Source organism: Octopus sinensis, linkage group LG11, assembly GCF_006345805.1.
Source record: "Octopus sinensis linkage group LG11, ASM634580v1, whole genome shotgun sequence".
Lineage (NCBI taxonomy): Eukaryota > Metazoa > Mollusca > Cephalopoda > Octopoda > Octopodidae > Octopus > Octopus sinensis.
In genome coordinates this window covers 26,180,004-26,200,765 of record NC_043007.1, presented here as the reverse complement: position 1 = coordinate 26,200,765, position 20,762 = coordinate 26,180,004, and the positions used below count along the sequence as shown (strand labels likewise).

Genomic DNA, 20,762 nt, shown 5'->3' with positions numbered 1-20,762 from the left:
AATGGAACACTGACAACAATTAGACCCAGGAGTAGAGTTGGCCAATAAGTTGATACTAACATCAATATATTTTTTTTTGTTATTTCTGTTTTATAGTTCTTTTCTTATACTTTTTGTTTAATTTTTTTGGTCTTTTTTTTAAATATTTTTTCTTGTTTTTTTTTTTCTTCCAGCTTTCCATATTATTTTTTAAGGTTTACCCCAATATTTCTATATAAAAATTGTTAAAGTAATGTGGTATGAAGCGCTTCTGTAAATTTATTGTGTCTCTGTAATTTCTTTTTTTTTTTCCATACCCATCCAAACATATATAATACACCTTGACCCAGCCAAATCTTATAATGGATGTTCCTTTCTTCATTCTGTCTGTTTATTTTATTTTTTTTATTTTTGTCTTTCTTTCTTTCTTTCTTTCTTTCCTTCCTGAAATATACTTTACCATTTATAAAAACCCTTCATCAGCCCCACACAACATATGAATTCTTTCTCTCATGAAATAATTACATGTGTATATATGCGTGTAAGATTTTTGTGTAAGCATATGAGAGTGCCTGTGTGCGTATGTGTGAGAATGAGTCCACACGTATTTTTTTTTTTGCCTAATCAACAGAAATATTTTGAAATAAGCTTGTATCATCTTTGTTCTCTATTCTGTATGTGTGTGCGTGCATGTGTACATATGTTCCTCAATTGTACTTTTGTGTGTGTATGTGTGCATATTATATATATATATATATATATATATATATATATATATGCACACAAACACACACATATATGTATATGCATACATACACACAAACAAGTGTGGACGGTACCAATACAGCATCCATATAAATATATATACGCACACACACACATTCATATACGTGTGTGTGTGTGTGTGTATGTGTGTATATGTATGTATGCATGTATGTATGTGTGTGTGTGTGTGTGTGTGTGTGTGTGTGTATCTATGTGTTTACAGATAATGGCTTGAACACATCTTCCGCATGCCTAAAGCAGGTGTCTTTTCACTGTCTATGTTGTACAGAAACTGTTCACAATCGGTAAAATACCACAGTCCACATCTCTCTAATGAATCTATATAGAAAGTTCATGAATGTTCGTAGGACAGATAGATCCTCTAGATCCATCTTAACATAATGCATATACATATATATAATATATAATATATATATATATAGATATACAGATAGATACAAACACATACCAACACACACATTATGAGCCTTGGCTGAATACACTTGCATCAGCCAGAAAAGTGAGAGAGAGCGAGAATGAGAGAAAGAAAAAGAGACAGACAGAGAGATAGAGAGAGTAAAGCTGATCTGATTAAAAATTATAATGTAATAATGATAATGATGATGGTGGTGATGAACATAATAGTAGTAGTAGTAGTAATAATAAAATAATAATATTAATAATAATAATAATAATAAAAATAATAATAATAAAAATAATGACGATGATAGTAATAATAATAATAATATTAATAATAATATTAATATATAATGATGATAAGAAAATGAATTCTAAGACAATTTCCAAAGCACCTTGCAAGTCTCGTTTAACTGGAGAATTGCACCAGATACCTTTGACACACCTGTGCTGGGTCGTACACAATGTATTCATTGTATGCCACATACCTCGACTTAGCTGTTGGGTTGTTAATCAGTGGTCCAAGAGGTAAGGTAGCACCTGCAACAGAAAGAGAAAAAAACACGTCTTTACTCAAATCGAAACTTTTCAAATTATTATGCTGTCGTTCTTACAGGTATTTTTCTTCTCACCTGCCTATTTGTGTTCTTTTGGTGATTGAATTCATTGCACTGCGATAGGGGCAGGCGCCCATCCACTTCAGATATTCAAGTATAATTAATATATAGGCGCAGGAGTGGCTGTGTGGTAAGTAGCTTGCTTACGAACCACATGGTTCTGGGTTCAGTCCCACTGCGTGGCACCTTGGGCAAGTGTCTTCTACTATAGCCCCGAGCCGACCAAAGCCTTGTGAGTGGATTTGGTAAACGAAAACTGAAAGAAGCCTGTCGTATATATACATGCATGTGTGTGTATATGTTTGTGTGTCTGTGTTTGTCTCCCCAACATCGCTTGACAACCAATGTTGGTGTGTTTATGCCCCCGTAACTTAGTGGTTCAGTAAAAGAGACCAATAGAATAAGTACTAGGCTTACAAAGAATAAGTCCTGGGGTCAATTTGCTCGACTAAAGGCGGTGCTCCATCATGGCCGCAGTCAAATGACTGAAACAAGTAAAAGAATAAATCTATATCTAGTTCCACATTCAAGCTTCATGACATTATTGTGTACATTATTCTTTTCTACTCTAGGCACAAGGCCTGAAATTTTGGGGGAGGGGGGGCAGTCGATTAGATTGACCCTAGCACACAACTGGTACTTAATTTATTGACTCCGAAAGGATGAAAGGCAAAGTCGACCTCAGCAGATCTTGAACTCAAAACATAAAGACAGACAAAATACCTATTTCTTTACTACTCACAAGGGACCAAACACAGAGAGGGCAAACAAGGACAAACGGATTAAGTTGATTATATCGACAACAGTGCTCAACTGGCACTTATTTAATCAACCCCGAAAGGATGAAAGGCAAATTCGACCTCGGCGGAATTTGAACTCAGAATGTACCACTAAGCATTTCACCCAGCGTGCTAACATTTCTACCAGTTTGCCACCTTATTTACTTAAAATATTCTTTTCTACTCTAGGCACAAGGCCCAAAATTTTGGGGGATGGGGCCAGTATGCAACTGGTACTTAATTTATTGACCCCAAGAGGATGAAAGGCAAAGTTGACCTCAGCGAAATTTGAACTCAAAACGTAAGGATAGACGAAATGCTGCTAAGCATTTTGCCCAGCGTGCTAACGTTTCTGCCAGCTCACCACCTTTATTGCATATATTATTTATTACATAAATATAGATGCAAGAATGGCTGTAAGGTTAAGAAGCTTGCTTTCTAGGGTTCAGTCCCACTGCGTGGCATCTTGGACTACAGCCCTGGGCCAACCAAAGCCAAGTGAGTGAATTTGATAGAAAGAAACTGAAAAAAGCTTGTCGTATGTCTGTGTGTGTGTACCCTTGTCTAGACATCATGTGATGGTCGTAAATGATCACCACCAGTGTACACATAGTGAGATTGTTTCCAGTCTTCTGAGAAAAATCTGTCTTCATATGAAAAAATATTATTTTGCTTGGCAACAGGATGGGCATCTAGCAACAGAAAATCTGCCTCAACAAACTCCATCTAATCCATGCAAGCATAGGAAAGTGGGTTTTAAATAATGATGCTGATAACGTAGTCTAAATAGGTGAGTATCCTTGCAACACTTTTCTCCTACATTTTCATGTCTATAAATGTGCGTCGATGTATGTATGTATGTGTGATGTACTTCATAATAAACTTAATTTTAGTATGCTGATATTTTCTATAAGAACCCAATTAACAAAGATAAAATAACTCAACATCAATGGAAATTGTAGCTGTGATACCAGTGCCGATGGCACATAAGACAACCATCCGATCGTGGCCGTTTGCCAGCCTCGTCTGGCACCTGTGCAGGTGGCACGTAAAAAGCACCCACTACACTCAGTGGTTGGCGCTAGGAAGGGCATCCAGCTGTAGAAACACTGCCAGATCAGACTGGGCCTGGCGCAGCCTTCTGACTACCCAGACCCCAGTTGAACCGTCCAACCCATGCCAGCATGGAAAACGGACGTTAAACGACGATGATGAACTCAGTGCTAGATTATTTCAACAATTTAGTGTCTAAGCTCAGCAACAGAATTGTATTCTTTTAATTGTTTCAGCCATTTGATTGGCCATGCTGGAGCACTGCCTTTAGTCAAACAAATCGACCCCAGGACTTATTCTTTGTAAGCCTAGTACTTATTCTAATGGTCTCTTTTGCCGAACCGCTAAATTACAAGGACGTAAACACACCAGCATCGGTTGTCAAGCGATGGTGGGTGGACAAACACAGACACATACATGCATGCATACACAAACACACAACAGGCTTCTTTCAGTTTCTGATTTCTTTATTGCCCACAAGGGACTAAACATAGAGGGGACAAATAAGGACAGACAAAGGGATTACCAGTACGTAACTGGTACTTAATATATTGACCCCCGAAAGGATCAGGTACTAGTTACCGATCCCGTTATCAGAGTGCACTGATTATGTATAAAGTACCACTGATCTTAGGGGGATCGGCCTAGCACAATTAAGAAGTTTTGCATTCTTTGATGGATATCTAGCCCTATATGGATATGCATTCAAACCAAGGATATTGGTAGGTTCTTTTAAATGATGCTAAGGTTATTTTAGAGATTTATCTAACATTTCTAGAAGATGGAGTCACTGTACAAGAGTTCTGTTGTTGGCTCAAACTGTGCACCGTTTCGGTGTGTAGTAAGTTATGTTCACTGATATTCAAAGAGTTAAACTACATGGGCAAGTACTTACCATATGGAAGGGTGACATCAAATGCACTGTCAGGTACTGACATGCCAACTCCAACAACACTGTTATAGTCAGTATCGGAGCTTTCACCTTTCGTATTGTTGGTCTTCATCTTACCAAGTGCTACTTCGCAAAGCAGTGCAAACATGGAATTCGACTCTCCTACATTCTCAGAGCAATAGCCTTTGGCTTTGGTAAATGTGTCAGCTGTGTAAATACCCTGGTTTAAAAAAACAGAAAAGGTAAAATAAGAAATTTTATAAAGTAAGAAATTATTATTATTATAATTATGTGCTGGTGACACGTAAAAGGCACCCACTACACTCTTGGGGTGGTTGGTATTAGGGAGGGCATCTTTATCTTCTTCCCAGATACTCCCACCAATCCTTATACAATGTGGGGCAGCCATTCATTTCCTCAACAGCAAAACAACTGTGCTTGTTCCTCTATCATACTTTTAGCTTTTCAACTTGGCACAAAGTCACCTCCTTACCACCTAGTCATGAGGGCTTTCATTTTTTTCCATTTTTTTCTGTCTTGCAAGTTACCTTACGACCTCATATGTGCCAGTGGCACAAAAAAAAACTGATAAAGTCATCTGACAAGTTCCCTTACCCCACCAAAGTAATTCACTGTTTATAAATAATGTGAGTGTACACACATGCACATGCTAGTATTTGGAAGATAATTCTATCCTATTTCACATATTAAAGAACATGGGGAACAGAGAGAGAGAGAGAGAGAGAGAGAGAGAGTGTGAAAGAAAGGAAACGTACTTCTCCAAACAAATGTCCAGTGATAGGGGCTTCTGGTGGGCAGATGAGTAATCCTCGGCTCAAGATACTGATAAAGTTAGGAACTCCACTGCCATGCCACAGCAACATACGGTTTTCTAAATTTAATTCCTGGACTCGATCTTCCTCTCCAGCTCGTGAGAGACGATATATAGCATGAACTTTCACAGATTTGTCTGAAACAACAAGGTTAATTGCAGATTATAGATGAATAAGTATGACACTAAATATAGAGTGGGCATGAAATATCGAAATGATAAAACTGAGTTATCATAAATGAAAATGAAGAGAGTGATAGATCTGAAAAAAATATTAACAGCAGAGAAGTTAAGGTGTTGGATTACTGACCCCATAGTCAGGAATTCAATTCTCATAACAGCAATTATATCATTCCCTATTTTGCAGACTATACAACCTAGTTTACAATTCAAAAAACAACTCCCACCCTCACGCCCAACAAAAAGTTATCTTTTTTTTTTTAACTAAGTATCGCACCTTTCTGGCACCCCATTTCTTTATCTAATTCCCAGATACTCCCACCAATCCTTATACAATATGGGGTAGCCATTCATTTGCTCAACAGCAAAACAACTGTGCTTGTTCCTCTATCATACGTCTAGCTTTTCAACTTGGCATAAAGCTACCTCCTTACCACCTAGATATGAGAGCTTTAACTTTTACTCTTTTTACTGTCTTACAAGTTACTTTAGGACTTCACAAATGCCAGTGGCACAAAAACCTAAAAACGCCCAGTATACACTGTAAAGTGGTTAGCATTAGGAAAGACATAAAACCATGCCAAAGCTGACACTGGAGTTCATTGCAGCCCTGCAACTCACCAGATCTTGTCAAAGTGTCCAGTTCAAGCCAGCATAGAAAACGGCCTTGACATAACGAAGATGATGATATGGTGGTGATTAAATGTATAACAATAGAAACAAAAATAGGGAGCAAAAACCAGGAAATTTTAACCAATAAAATAATTTATAATGGTTAAATTTCACTACTGCTACCAACCACCAAATGCCAACTGGAGAAATCCATTGTTTTGTTATGAAATCGGTCTATCATCATCATCGTTTAACGTCTGTTTTCCATGCTAGCATGGGTTGGACGGTTCGACTGCGGTCTGGGAAGCCAGTAGGCTGTCCAGGCCCAGTCTGATCTGGCAATGTTTCTACAGCTAGATGCCCTTCCTAACGCCAACCACTCCATGAGTGTAGTGGGTGCTTTTTACATGCCACTTGCACAGGTGCCAGACAAGGCTGGCAAACGGCCACGATCGGATGGTGCTTTTTATGTGCCAGACAAGGCTGGCAACAGCCACAATCGGATGGTGCTTTTTACGTGCCATCGGCACGCAGGCCAGACGGGGCAGCACTGGCAACGGCCATGTTCAGATGGTTCTCTTATGTGCCACCGGCACTGGTATCACAGCTACAATTTCCATTGATGTTGATCGATTTCGATTTTGATTTTCACTTGCCTCAACAGGTCTTCACAAGTAGGGTTTGTGTCACAAGATATATATCTGTGTATATATCTGACAAAACATATAACTGAATTTATATATTTCTAAAGAAATTGTATATAAGTGATCACTTCTTTGTATCAGAAAAAAATGCAACATTTTTTGGACTTTTTAAAAAATTTACAAAAGCATCATGAACAAGAACAAAGACTTAATCCATAAGTCCATGAAATACTCACCAGTACTATAAATATATTTTAAAATGTATTGAGTTTCAGCTTCAGTTTCAGTCATGAGTTTGATGTGACAACCAACTGCCTTGTAAATGTAATCCAGTGGATTTATTTCTGGAAAACAGAGAGAGAGGTGGAAAATATTTTTAAAGAAGTGGTAATAAAATTTGCTTTACTAACAAGTGTAGAATGACAGCTGGATAAATAAATAAATAGAAAGGTAAATAGATACAAAAAAGATTATGTGAGAAAATACCTTTTTTTTTTTTTTTTTACAAAGTAATAAGTATGATTGTCTTTTGCTACCTTGAAAGGATTTTTTAATCAAAATGACTCCAGTGTGTATATATATCTATATATATATACACACACATTCTTTTAGTTGTTTCAGACATTTGACTGAGGCCATGCTGGAGCACGGCTTTTAGTCGAATAAATCAACCCCAGGACTTATTCTTTGTAAGCCTAGTACTGATTCTATCAGTCTCTTTTGTTGAACTGCTAAGTTACAGAGGATGTTAACACACCAACATCGGTTGTCAAGCAATGATGGGGGAACAAACAAAACACACACACACACACATATATATTATGGGCTTCTTTCAGTTTCTGTCTACCAAATCCACTCACAGGGCTTTGCTCAGCCCGAGGCTGTAGTAGAAGACACTTGCCCAAGGTGCTATGCAGTGGGACTGAACCCGGAACCTGGAACCCTTGTGTTGAAAGTCAAGTGTTAGTGCCATCTAGTGATTGCTGTTGAGCCATCATAAGAGACCAAGCAATCAGAGTTATAAAGCAGAATAGATTCTCTAGTATGAAACAGGCTTAGTTTTAGGTTATACGACAATTGTGGCACTTTCCAAATCTTCCATAGTTTGTTGGGTGCTGATCGTGTTATTGCATTACAAATGTTAGCAATCTGTGGCAGTAAGAGCAAATACAAGAGCCACGGTAATGGACATCAGCAACTAGCTCAATGGGCTCTGATGAAAGTGTAAGATCAGTCATACCATCATTTCCCCCAATGATTATATGCCCTATGTCTTTGAGCAGTTTATTGAGAGACCAGTTTCAATAGCAGCTGACACCAGGCTGATCAATGCCTTCTGAATGAAATTCAATCAACAGAAACTGAGCAAAAACCAGTCAACAGAAGATCTAAATGAATACTGACATGAAAGACAACAAATCAGCACTTTTGAGCAAATACATTTTCTATATGCGATGAACTAAATGGAAAGAAACTAGCAAGTAACAATGCTTATTGTTCACGAAATTCAATATGTAATGAACAAATGAAAAATAAATTTGTTGTTCATGAAATTCAATCTCTCTATATATAAACGGTTGTCTGTGTGTCTGTCAGGTTGTACCCTCACCCTGACCACGGCTTTCAACCGATTCTGATGAAACTTGACAGACACATAGCCCAATGTCATAATTCAAAACTAATGCAGCGAAAATTTTGAAAAGTTCCCCCAGTTCTGAAAAAATCGATAAATTCGACATGGGGTCGAGAATCTAAGCTTTTTATATGCAGCACATTTTCTGTTGATCCAAGGCCAAACGCTACAAGTCACTGGGTTACATTTGGGCGAACAGTGCTTCGCCCACAGTCAACTCTATGTGGGCTGTTCACGCGTTGGGAGGCGCAATGATGTTTTCAGGTTTTCGCCCAAAGGGACAGCTAGGAACATCGTATACACAGAAGTATTCGAGTAAAGAAAAGACATTGCAACCTACACATGGGCCTTCGTTCCCTAGAGGGAAAGGACTAGACTGGGATTAGTCATTGCCTACTAGGGGCTCTTACATACCCGGGCAACGCCGGGCTATGCTGCTAGTATGTAATAAACAAGTGAAAAATAAATGTGCATGTAAACAAATAGAGAAAACAGCACAGATTGCTAACAATTTAGGCGCAGGAGTGGCTGTGTGGTAAGTAGCTTGCTTACCAACCACATGGTTCCGGGTTCAATCCCACTGCGTGGCACCTTGGGCAAGTGGATTTGGTAGACGGAAACTGAAAGAAGCCCGTCGTATATATGTATATATATATATATATATGTGTGTATGCGTGTATGTTTGTGTGTCTGTGTTTGTCCCCCTAGCATTGCTTGACAACCGATGCTGGTGTGTTTATGTGCCCGTCACTTAGCGGTTCGGCAAAAGAGACCGATAGAATAAGTACTGGGCTTACAAAGAATAAGTCCCGGGGTCGAGTTGCTCGACTAAAGGCGGTGCTCCAGCATGGCCGCAGTCAACTGAGTGAAACAAGTAAAAGGGGAAAAAAGAGAGAGAGAGGTAAATAGATACATGACTGCAAAAATATTTTTGCAAAAAAACAAAAATTAAAAAATAACATCAAAATTGTAAACGAATATAGAAATACAAAAATAACAATATACCTTTTAACCGTTGCTGCGCGCCTAGTAGTATACGACTTGCCAATTCGTAGTCTAAGAGATTTTCAACCATTTTCATTTGACTTTTCAGAGAACTCTTAGTATAAATCGGCCGGATTTTTTCAAATTCATATCCTTTTAGAGGTATTAAGTGGAAATATTCATTGCTTAATTTAGCTATCTGTAAGAAAATAGAAAACAGGCAAATATAACACTAGGAAGTGATTGTGTTAAAGCATTTGGTTGGTTTTACTTGCCGCTTTTGTTACAATATTGCCAATGAAAGACACTGCTTTTATTTCAATTAAATTTTGAAAATAATGAAGAATTTAGCAAAATAATTGTCATTAATTTATCTAGTGTTTGGAACATAACATGAAATTTTGATCAGAAGGGTTTCTCTTGCATAAAGTCTACCAGCCAAGTTGACTATGGCAAAATTTTAAATCACAATGCAAAGAGACCAAAACTAATGCTGTAAGTCATGTAGTCTGGTGTTCTTATAGACGTGCCAACCCACTGTCCTAGATTGATACTTTATTTTGTCAACAATCCCCCAAAAGGGGCAAAAAGACCAAATTGACCTTGGCGGAATGTGCTGTCAAAATGAATACCACAAGAGATTGACACTAATGATTCTGTTAACTTGCTGCCTTAATAGGAAGAAGATAACTGTGTCGTTGAAAAGACAAGAAGTGAAGAAATCAGGTTGTCAGCTGTACTTTCATCATCGTTTAACGTCCGCTTTCCATGCTAGCATGGGTTGGACGATTTTGACTGAGGGCTGGCGAACCAGATGGCTGCACCAGGCTCCAATCTTGATTTGTCAGAGTTTCTACAGCTGGATACCCTTCCTAACACCAACCACTCTGTGAGTGTAGTGGGTGCTTTTTACATGCCACCGGCACAGGCGCCAGTCAGGCAGTACTGGCAATGACCTCGCTTGAATCTTTTTACACTTGCCACTGGCACATGTGCCAGTAAGGCGATGTTGGTAACGATCACACTCGAATGGTGCCTTTTTACATGCCACTGGCACGGAAGCCAGTTGGCTGCTCTAGCAGCGATCACGCTTGGGTGGTGCTCTTGGCACCCTACTAGCACGGGCACAAGTGCCAGTAAGGCGTCGCTGGTAACGATCACACTCGAATGGTGCCCTTTTATGTGCCACTGGCACGGACGCCGGTTAGCCGTTCTGTCAACGATCACACTCGTATGGTGCTCTTTGCACCCCGCTAGCGCGGATGCCAGTCATCGAATTTGATTTTGATTTCACTTGCCTCAACAGGTCTTCACAAGCAGAGTTTAGTGATCAAAGAAGGAAAAGGTATGCATAAGCAGGCTGGTTACGCTCCCGGCATAGGCCACAGGTTATGGTCTCATTTGGCTTGCTGGGAAACCAATCACATCAGGCCCAAATGTTCTACATTTGTTTAGACCAGCCAGATACAGCCTCTTACACTTACCCTACAATGTCATTCTAAAAATAAACAATCATATTGAAATCTCAAAACTACAAGATAATGTATGATTAATTCAAAACAATGTGAATAAATAAGCATTACATATGACTAAATAATCTGAATGCTAAAAGGATACGTCTGAAATTTTAAGAAAAACTTACTTTTTCACAGTTCTTTTGGTATTCTTCGTTTGGTCCAGTAGAGGGTTTTGATTTATCGATCATTTCAATAAGCTCCCTGATGGAAAATTAGAAAATAAACAGGTATTGAACTTGTAATGAAATTAGCCACAATTCAATAACCCAAGAACAGTACTTTAACAAAAAAAAAAGTCTTTTTTCTTTTTTGGATATTTTTGGTATATCTTTGACAATATTTCATTTTTGGATTTGGTTTGCAAAATTCTTAATATGAGTTCGTGAGTTGAAGCATATTCTGTTGTGTCTGGGGAGAAGTCATTTTCTTTTTGTGCCTTATAATGAAAGTCAAGACTATTGAAAAGGTTGCAAGATGCAACGAAAATTTTAAGAAAATAAAAATAAGAAATAAGTGGAGATTTTACTGGTGAGTGTGTTACATTATAAGGCACAAAAAGAAAATGACTCTCCCCAGACACAACAAAATCTTTGTCAATGTCAGGAGGTATGCAAATACTGTAGAGAAATTGCTGTCAGCAAAGTGAACACTGCCAATCAATTAACTGATCAGTGACATACTCAGTGATGACAAAGAATGAGTCAAAAACTGAACAGGCAAAGAAATTGAGCTTATCTGAATAATTATCTGACTTATATCTTGTTCAGAGATTTATTATTGTATAGTAGTTAAAATAACAAAAACCCACCACACAACAAAAAGCCCAGTGTCAATCGAACCAATCATTAGTACTGTGCAACACAATTTTTGTCCTTGGATAGCAACTGTTATTGTCTATTTGCTTACCCCCTAGAAAGTAGGAAAAATGGTTAATTTTTTCTTTCAGACTTTGCTTTTGTTACATTTATTCAAACCCCAAAGATTCGTTCTCAACACAGGGCTATGACGCTCTTCCACTACTCCTGCTCATGATCAGAAATGAACATATTGTCAGCCACTGAGGAACATGCTCAAGTGGTTACGATCAAGCAACTGACAAGCAAGTCTGTGGTATTAAGCAGAATATTTGCAATAACGATATTTCTGCTTCAGCAAGTAAGCACTGAATCTGTCTGAAATCATCATCATCATTTAGCGTCCGTTTTCCATGCTAGCATGGGTTGGACGGTTCAACTGGGGTCTGTGAAGCCGGAAGGCTTCATCAGGCCCAGTCAGATCTGGCAGTGTTTCTACGGCTGGATGCCCTTCCTAACGCCAACCACTCCGTGTAATGGGAAATAGGACAGTTTCAAAACGTTGATGTCCAGGTCACAAAAGCAAAATTTAGAGGGAATAGTAGTAATTTCCTTTGATAATAGCAAATAGGAAATGACACTTGCTGACCAAAGACAAAAAAAAAATGTTGCACAGTGAAATATCGATAATCAATTAAACAGCAAAAAGGAATACAAACTTGAGTTTATGTAAAATGTCCAAGCCTTCAATTAAAGCAGGTTTTTTAATTTGTCCGAATGGCATGATCTCAGCATCCACTCCACACAGGCCATATGCTGTAGACAGCATCTTTACATTGCTCTGAAAGGATAAACAAAATAAAACAAAATGAATAAAATAAACAAACACAGCATCCCAAAAAGACATAATGCCTTCATGAAAATATTATAAATTTAAAAGACCTAGAGTATGCCCTGGCACATAACCACTAGCTCTCTCTCTCTCCTTCTCTCTCGCACTCTTTCCAGCTGGGGTAGTCGTGTACCTCCTCCACATCTCTCTCTCATACTCTAACCTCTCATCACCTGGTACAAAGCCACTGCCCTCAATACCACTCTCCACTTTTATTAAAGGGATCTTTGTCTTGCAAGTCATCAAGTGACGTCACAGGTACTGTTACCATGTAAAAAGTACCCAGTCTAGTCTGTAAAAGTGGCTGGCATTAGGAAGGGCACACAGTAGTAAAAACCATGCCAAAGAAGACAGGGAGCACTGTTTCTAATAAAAAGGGAATAAAAGTAGAAAGGAGGTTCACCTCTAGTGTAACAAAAGTAAATTTTAAATAAGATAAATAAAATACTAAGTTCCTTACCAACTCTTTAATGAGTTCTTGTAACCGTGGAGGAAGCTTTGAGGGTAATTCAGAATTGAGATCAAAATTTATCTTGGTTTTCTTCATACATTTTTGGCGTTCTTCGGTTTCTACGAGGCGATATTTTTTGGGGTGATTCTTGAATCTAAAATGAAGAACACAAAATTACAGTAACAACACAGCAACGATATAATTTGTTTCTTCTGAAAGAAAAAAAAAGGGATAAAAAAAAAAAAATTTTAAAAAACAATGCCTAGAAAAAAACACTATTAAACTTACGCTTTGACTTTGTTCCAGTCATTGCCTGTTTTCGATTTAAAGACTTTGCAAAATTCTTTAACAGCATCCTCAATTACAGCAAAAGGTGTGTGCTGGAATTGACCTCTGTCTCCAATACGACCCCAACGTGTGAACAAAATATATATGTCCTTGTCTTTTTGTCGTACAATCTACAATAAAAGAGGTGAATAATATTATAAAACATAATGGCTTCATAATTTGGCACAAGGCCAGCAATTTCAAGGAAGTGGGTAAATCAATTACATCAACTCCAGTACTCCACTGGTACTTATTTTATTGATCCTGAAAGAATAAAAAGCAAAGCGATCTCAGAGGAATCTGAAGTCAGAATGTAAAGGGGGACAAAATACTGACAATTCTGTCAGCTCACCAGCTTATAATATCACACAACAGCATGCTTATGAACCACATAGTTCCAGGTTCAGTCCCACTGCGTGACACCTTGGACAAGTGTCTTCTACTATAACCTCGGGCCAACCAAAGCCTTGTGAGTGGATTTGGTAGATGGAAACTGAAAGAAGCCCGTCATGTATATGTATATATATATATATATGTGTGTGTGTCTCTGTATATGTTTGTGTGTCTGTGATTGTCCCCCAAACATCGCTTGACAACCGATGCTGGTGTGTTTACACCCCCGTAACTTAGCGGTTCGGCAAAAGAGACCGATAGAATAAGTACTAGGCTTACAAAGAATAAGTCTTGGGGTTGATTATTTTGCCTGGTAATAGGTGAGCGTCGGCAACAAGAAGGGTATCTGATCATTGAAAACCTGCCATGACAAATTCTGTCTGATCCATGCAAGCAAGAAAAAGTGCATGTTAAATTATGATGCCACTCGTGAAAAAAAGCCCTCTTAGGTGTACATTCTTATAACAAAAGAATGTAAAGAAGGCATAATTGTTTATAGTGCAAAATTAAAGAATTTGCTGAAAAGAGCACCTTTGAAGCCTCTAAGAAATTTGATGTTGTTGAGAACAACATTAGGATTAGAGAGGCAACTAAAAACTTAACTACATGGAACATGGAAGTGAAACATGGGCATTGAATGCAGAACAAATGTAAAGGCTGGAAATAAGAGAGTACTATGGTAGATGTGTAATGCTGGCATGAACAAATGAGCTGAGAGGGAAGGAAAATGAGCACCAGAGGAATTGACTACACTACTGCAGATATGAGATACATAAAGGATGACGGTAGGCCCAAGTGCCGAAACATACAGATGGGAGAAGCCAACAGGAGAAGAAGACATGAGAAGAAGAGGTAAAAGTAGTAATAAGCTACTCATCCGACTCATGCTAGCAGAGAAATTTGGATGTAAACATCAAACACTACATTAGAAAAAAAATTGTAAATCATTGATTTGCAATCTTTTATTCAAAATTCAAGTCAGAAAAAAATGATTTAGAACTTACCTGCATTTTATAAAAATTATACATTCCCCATACACCACAGCAGACATCTACTTTGGTTAGTAGAATATCGTAAGGTAAATTTTGGTTTGTATCATACACGATTTCACTGCAATAAACAAATGGGACAGTTTTCATCATCATCATCATCATCATCATCATTTAGTGTCCGCTTTCCATGCTAGCATGGATTGGACAAATAATATAATAATATAATTCTCTCTACTCTAAGCTCAAGGTCTGCAATTTTAGGAAAGGAAGTAGTCAATTATATTGGCCTCAGAGGTTAACTGGTAAGTATTTTATCAATTGCAAAGCAATGAAAGGCAAAGTCAACCTCAGTGGAATTTGAACTCAGAACATAACAACCAGAAGAAATGCCACTCAGTATTTTGCCTGATGTGCTAACAATTCTGCCAGCTCGCCACCTTAACCCTTTCGTTACTGTATTTATTTTGAGATGCTCTGTGTTTCTCTCAATCATTTTAGATATAACAAAGAATTTAGTAAAATAACTTACTTATCATTAAGCTAGTGTCAGAAACCATTAATTGTGACTAAGGTTTGGTGGAAGCTTTTAATTCAAAACTTAAGAAAACAAGACAGTTGTACTACAGAGCCAGAGCCAGTTTCAACCAGGCTGGTAACAAAAGGGTTAATATTATTAATAATTAATAATAATTTCTCAGACTCAAGGCCACTATTTTTAAAATGAGTATAGACAATTTAATTCACCCCAATACTTTTTTGATATTTCACATAAAGGGGTCAAAATTGTAATCACTGATGAATCGTATCTGTATATACACTGAGAAAGATACAACTATTTAATGTCTGAATCAAGATTTAAAAAAAAATTATATACTCTACATTTGAAATGTATTAAAGCTCTGCATTGAGCCCAAATATACTTACCCACTTGCTTTAATATTGCAATTAGCGTCAGGTACAGGTTTGTTATCTCTATCATTGCATGTAGCAGCATTTTGATTCAGCAGAACCACCATAGATTGACTATCTTCTTCAAAGTTTACAGTTGGCAATGAGCTGATTAACGTATCAGTTTCACCTAAGCATGTAAAAGTTGGTTTCTCCTTTAAAAGAAAAAAAAAAACAATGAAAATGAAATAAAAAAAAAAAAACAGAATTGATGAGACTACAAAATAATGAGACAACATAAGTGATTAGCAGTGACCCAACTTGCAAGGAAAAGAATCTGAACCTTTCTTAAATCATGAACTGCCATCTTAGTTTTAAATTACAAAACACACACGTTCACATATATATTTCTTTACTACCCACAAGGGGCTAAACATAGAGGAGACAAACGGATTAAGTCAATTAAATCGACCCAGTGCGAAACTGGTACTTTATTTATCGACCCCGAGAGGATGAAAGGCAAAGTTGACCTCGGCGGAATTTGAACTCAGAACGTAACGACAGACGAAATACGGCTACGCATTTCGCCCGGCGCGCTAACGTTTCTGCCAGCTCGCAGCCTTATACATACATATACACATTTATGAATGCAGGTATTTAAAGGGAAAAATTTGACAAGTCAGTCAGTCACCTGCTGACACTCGCTGACTATACATCAAAGAGGCCAGGGAACAGAAGAAAGAAGACATGCACCCAACACCAGAGCTGAAGACACCTCCGAAAGGGGGAGCCCCGCCACGTCAAAACGGTAGAGGAGTAGGGGCCGAAACCGGACGTGGTTCCTCCTGATGATGTCTTGAGCTAACTGGATCCTATAAAGGAGCTGTTGTGGTAGCAGACCACGAAACACGGTTGTAATTCCTTTACATTAAATTAAAACCCATGTTTCTGATTTATTCATAAAAATGTATTTAAAAGTAAATTGCATTTATATCATTGAACAAAATTTTTTTCATCATAAAATAAAATTAATCCTAGTAGGTTTGTTCATTTTAGATTTATTCTAAGGCAGACAAAAGCTGTGTTAAAATGGCTACCCCAAGGCAGAAGGAATTTTTTTCTCTATTTGCTAGGTCCAGAGGAACTGATAGTGTCCATGACCTTGTAAGCTCTCCTTAGTTAAATTAAGTTAATTTTCTGGCTCAAAAAGCAAAAGCAAGGCCATGTAGGGGGACATGGAGTTATGTACAGGGAGGGTGTTCATGCAAAGAGTTCAGGCCATTTCTGGTCAAGGGAGTCTTTGAACTGAGCGGTTGTCGGCATCTTCACTATCTCATCCGGCAGCTTATTCCACAGATCCGCAACCCGGACAGAGAAAGCCCCTCTCCTTCGATTGAGATGAAATTGTCACAGAATAGTGAGGCACAGCTTTTGGATATACATGTTCAGGGAATGTGCAATGCAGTAGTGTTTTCTTGGCACTTCTGTGAAAAAAACATGCTTGACTATGGAAAATATGATGTTACTTGGCAACAGGTGAAGGCTGGCAGAAACAGCAGCTGACCATAGAAAATCTGCCACAACAAATATCTATTTTATTACTACCCACAAGAGGTTACACACAGAGGGGACAGACAAACGGATTAAGTTGATTACATCGACCCCAGTGCGTAACTGGTACTTAATTTATCGACCCCCGAAAGGATGAAAGGCAAAGTCGACCTCGGTGGAATTTGAACTCAGAACGTAACGGCAGACGAAATACGGCTACGCATTTCGCCCGGCGTGCTAACGAGTCTGCCAGCTCGCCGTCTTTCACAAATCTGCCACAACAGATATATCATCCAACAGACATCGCATGATCGTCATTATCAATGACAGCAAAGTTATATTAGAAGACGAAAAACAAAAACAGCAGAAACGTCTCGAGATGCTTACCCATTTATCTCGCTCAACATTTGTAAGTTTCTGCAGCATACGAGCTAGTCTAGGTGCTCCATTCATCAAAGTATGCTTCAAGGGAGATAAGCCAGCAGTATCTTCATATTCTAGGGGTGCACCAGCTTTGAAGAGCACATACAGGATTTCATCATTATCATAGGTACCATACTCAAGAGGGCATACAAGATGATGTAGGACGGTCCGTCCATCATTGTCAGTGTAGTTCAAATTCACACTACTGGTCTTCTCAACCGTAGGGATATTGTCTGAAACAAGAGATAGGATTAAATTTTAGGAAATTTTTAGAGTAATTCTGAACGAAATCCATACCTAAATAAATTAGAATTCGTTCATACATTTAATGTGCATTTCTTCATGTTAGCATGGATTGAACGGAGACGTTATCCTAGGCAGCATTTTATAGCTAGATGCCTCTCTGGTCACCTATTCTGGCCTGGACTTCAAGCAAGGTAGTCATTATTCCACTGGTCTTCAAAAGGTACAAAGCAACTTAGCCGTAACATCAATGTAAACATCATATCACTGTTTTACTAAAATGGTAACATACTCACATATGATGGGCTTCCATATAGTTTCTATTTACCAATTCCACTTACAACCCATAACCATAGAAGATACTTGCCCAAACTGCCTCACAATGGGATTGAACAAGAAACCACATGCTAAAAAACATAATTCTTAACTACACTGCTTTGCTCAGATGGTAACAAGTGCCACAGGCATCAAACATATGATGAGGTTCAATACAGTTTCATCATAATCATTTAACGTCTGCTCTCCATGCTGGCATGGGTTAGACAGTTTGATGGAGCTGACAAACCAGAGAGCTGCACCAGGTTCCAGTCTTGTGGTTTCTACAGCTGGATGCGGTTTCTACAGCTGGATGCCCTTCCTAATGCCAACCACTCCAGGAGCGTAATGGGTGCTTTTATGTACCACCAGCAACGACCGTGATAATTCCCAGGTGCCATTTACATGGTACCATCAACAACTACAAGGCACAGGTATGATTTACATGTATATTATATGCATAATATACATGTGCATATATATTGTCTGTGTACACACATACACAGAAAAACAGACAACAGAGCCTCTATATGGTTACATGACCTGCAAGAAATAGCTATCATATTTCTACTAATTACATCTTGCTGTCATAAAAGAAGGCCTACACTGGATAATGTAATCTTAGATACACTTTGCCTGGCTAAAAGACAGGGATATCATAGCAGAGATTCTTTTAATTAGAGATATATTGTATGAGGAGTGACGTAGGTTTAAACAACAGTAAATTACAACTATTAACATAATTAACAGAGAATTAACATAAAATTAATATAATTAACATAAAATCAATATAATTAACATAAAATCCTTACCAAATCTGAGGCTTAATGATTGGCTCCCCAATTTCAGTTGTGATGAAGCTTTGGAATTCAATCTTGGGAGAACCGGTTTCTTGTCTTGGGGCGCAAAATCAACTTCTTCATCTTCTAGTTCATCTGTGTCATGTCCGTCATCATAATCATCATTGTTGTCGTCGGCATTCTCATCCTCGTCCCCGTCCTCATCATCACCACCGTCGTCCTCGTCCTCATCATCTTTCTCCTCGTCGCTGCCTCTCCCGCTGCTCTCTGTGGCAGCGTCCGCTGCGTCAGCATCCTGCTCCTCATCGTCCCCTTCCTCGTCACTACTGTGCCCATCTCCGTTTTCTATGTCGGCTTCTTTGTCAGCAGAATCAGAGCCATCAGCACCGGCTGAGGCCCTTCCGTCATTGGCATCATCATCGGCAAAGTTGTTGCCATTGGTCTGTGGTGCTTTGTTCTCCAGATCGATCATCTTGAGGTTAAATACCTGTCGAGATGTCTTCTTGGTCAAGTGTTGATCGGCTTTGTTCACGTCTTTGTTCTGTTCTGGATGGTAGTCATAGTTCAGCAGCAACTTCACTATATTGATGTCATTCTAAACGGAGAACAGAAATTTTTGTCATCATCCGTTTCACATTTACAGCAATATTAATGATTAACATTTAGCTAGTTTAATCAAGTTTAACCCTTTCATTACTGCATTTATTTTGAGGTGCTCTGTGTTTCTTTAAATTACTTTAGATATAACAAAGAATTTAGCAAAATAACTTAGTTATCATTAAGCTAGTGATAGGAACATAAGTTGTGACTAAGGTTTGGTGGAAGATTTTGTACTCAGAGCTAGAGCCGGTTTCAGCCAGGCTGGTAACGAAAGGGTTAATAGAATGAAGAAGGAGGAGAGATGGAGGTGAAGGAGTGAGAGAGAAATCTAGAAGAATTAGAGAGGGCAGGGTTAGAGAAGAGGAAAGAGAGAGCTCTTTAAAGAAAGAGATATAGGAGAGTAAAGAAGCTGATTAGAATGTGGGGAGGAGAGATGGAGATGAAGGAGTGAGAGAGAAATCTAAAATTAGAGAGGGCAGGGTAAGAGAAGAGGAAAGAGTGAGAGAGAGCTCTCTAAAGAAAGAGATAAAGGAGAGTAAAGAGGCCGATTAGAATGTGAGGAGGAGAGATGGAGGTAAAGGAGTGAGAGAGAAATCTAGAAGAATTAGAGAGGGTAGGGTTAGAAAAGAGGAAAGAGTGAGAGAGCTCTCTAAAGAAAGAGATAAAGGAGAGTAAAGAGGCTGATTAGAATGTGAGAGAGAGATAGAGAGACCAAAAGAAGATAAAGAGGAGGGGGTAAGAGGTGTAGGAGAGTGTCAGAGAACAGCTAAGATAGACAGAGCAGTGGAGTAGAGAAGTAGAGAGGAAATAGGAGAGATGAGATAGAGAGCAAGGAGCAGAGGAGAGGGAATTGAACATGTGGGGGTAAATGAGAGTAAATAATAAAATTTTTTAAAAAAGGATTAGTTTGAATGGTTGTTACTACTAATAATTTGGTGTATTTGTATTGTTTAATACTGTTTAATTGGTTAAGATTTTCACAAATACTAGAACACCACAATATGCAAGTGGTAACAGGCTGGATGTGAAGGCACATGGCCTAGTGGTTAGAGCAGCGGACTCACGATCGAGGGATCGCAGGTTCGAATCTCAGACCAGGCAATGTGTGTATTTATGAGCGAAACAGCAAGTGTATGGGGTCATCAGGAGAGAATGTGCGCCGTTTCAGGACCTACCACTTGACAGCATC

General features: G+C 38.5%; 1 protein-coding gene across 6 annotated transcripts in view; it reads right to left on the bottom strand.

The window, feature by feature from the left end:
* Nucleotides 1-1,423: 1,423 nt before the first annotated feature.
* The window catches only part of LOC115217153 (poly [ADP-ribose] polymerase tankyrase), a 216,965-nt gene continuing 197,626 nt past the window's right edge, over nucleotides 1,424-20,762 (bottom strand). For 5 of the 6 annotated variants that reach the window (XM_029786768.2, XM_029786769.2, XM_036507259.1 and 2 more), the window contains 13 exons: nucleotides 18,986-19,568; nucleotides 17,580-17,848; nucleotides 15,678-15,856; nucleotides 14,766-14,871; nucleotides 13,330-13,499; nucleotides 13,051-13,195; nucleotides 12,418-12,539; nucleotides 11,030-11,105; nucleotides 9,409-9,586; nucleotides 7,007-7,114; nucleotides 5,279-5,472; nucleotides 4,506-4,722; nucleotides 1,424-1,701 (listed from right to left, as the gene is read on the bottom strand). In XM_029786768.2, the coding sequence (XP_029642628.1) occupies nucleotides 1,571-1,701; nucleotides 4,506-4,722; nucleotides 5,279-5,472; nucleotides 7,007-7,114; nucleotides 9,409-9,586; nucleotides 11,030-11,105; nucleotides 12,418-12,539; nucleotides 13,051-13,195; nucleotides 13,330-13,499; nucleotides 14,766-14,871; nucleotides 15,678-15,856; nucleotides 17,580-17,848; nucleotides 18,986-19,568 (2,478 nt within the window). In that variant the 3' untranslated portion in view covers nucleotides 1,424-1,570. Of the gene's footprint in view, nucleotides 1,702-4,505; nucleotides 4,723-5,278; nucleotides 5,473-7,006; nucleotides 7,115-9,408; nucleotides 9,587-11,029; nucleotides 11,106-11,878; nucleotides 11,921-12,417; nucleotides 12,540-13,050; nucleotides 13,196-13,329; nucleotides 13,500-14,765; nucleotides 14,872-15,677; nucleotides 15,857-17,579; nucleotides 17,849-18,985; nucleotides 19,569-20,762 lie in introns of those variants that run through there. The other variant, XM_036507261.1, reaches the window with a different exon arrangement.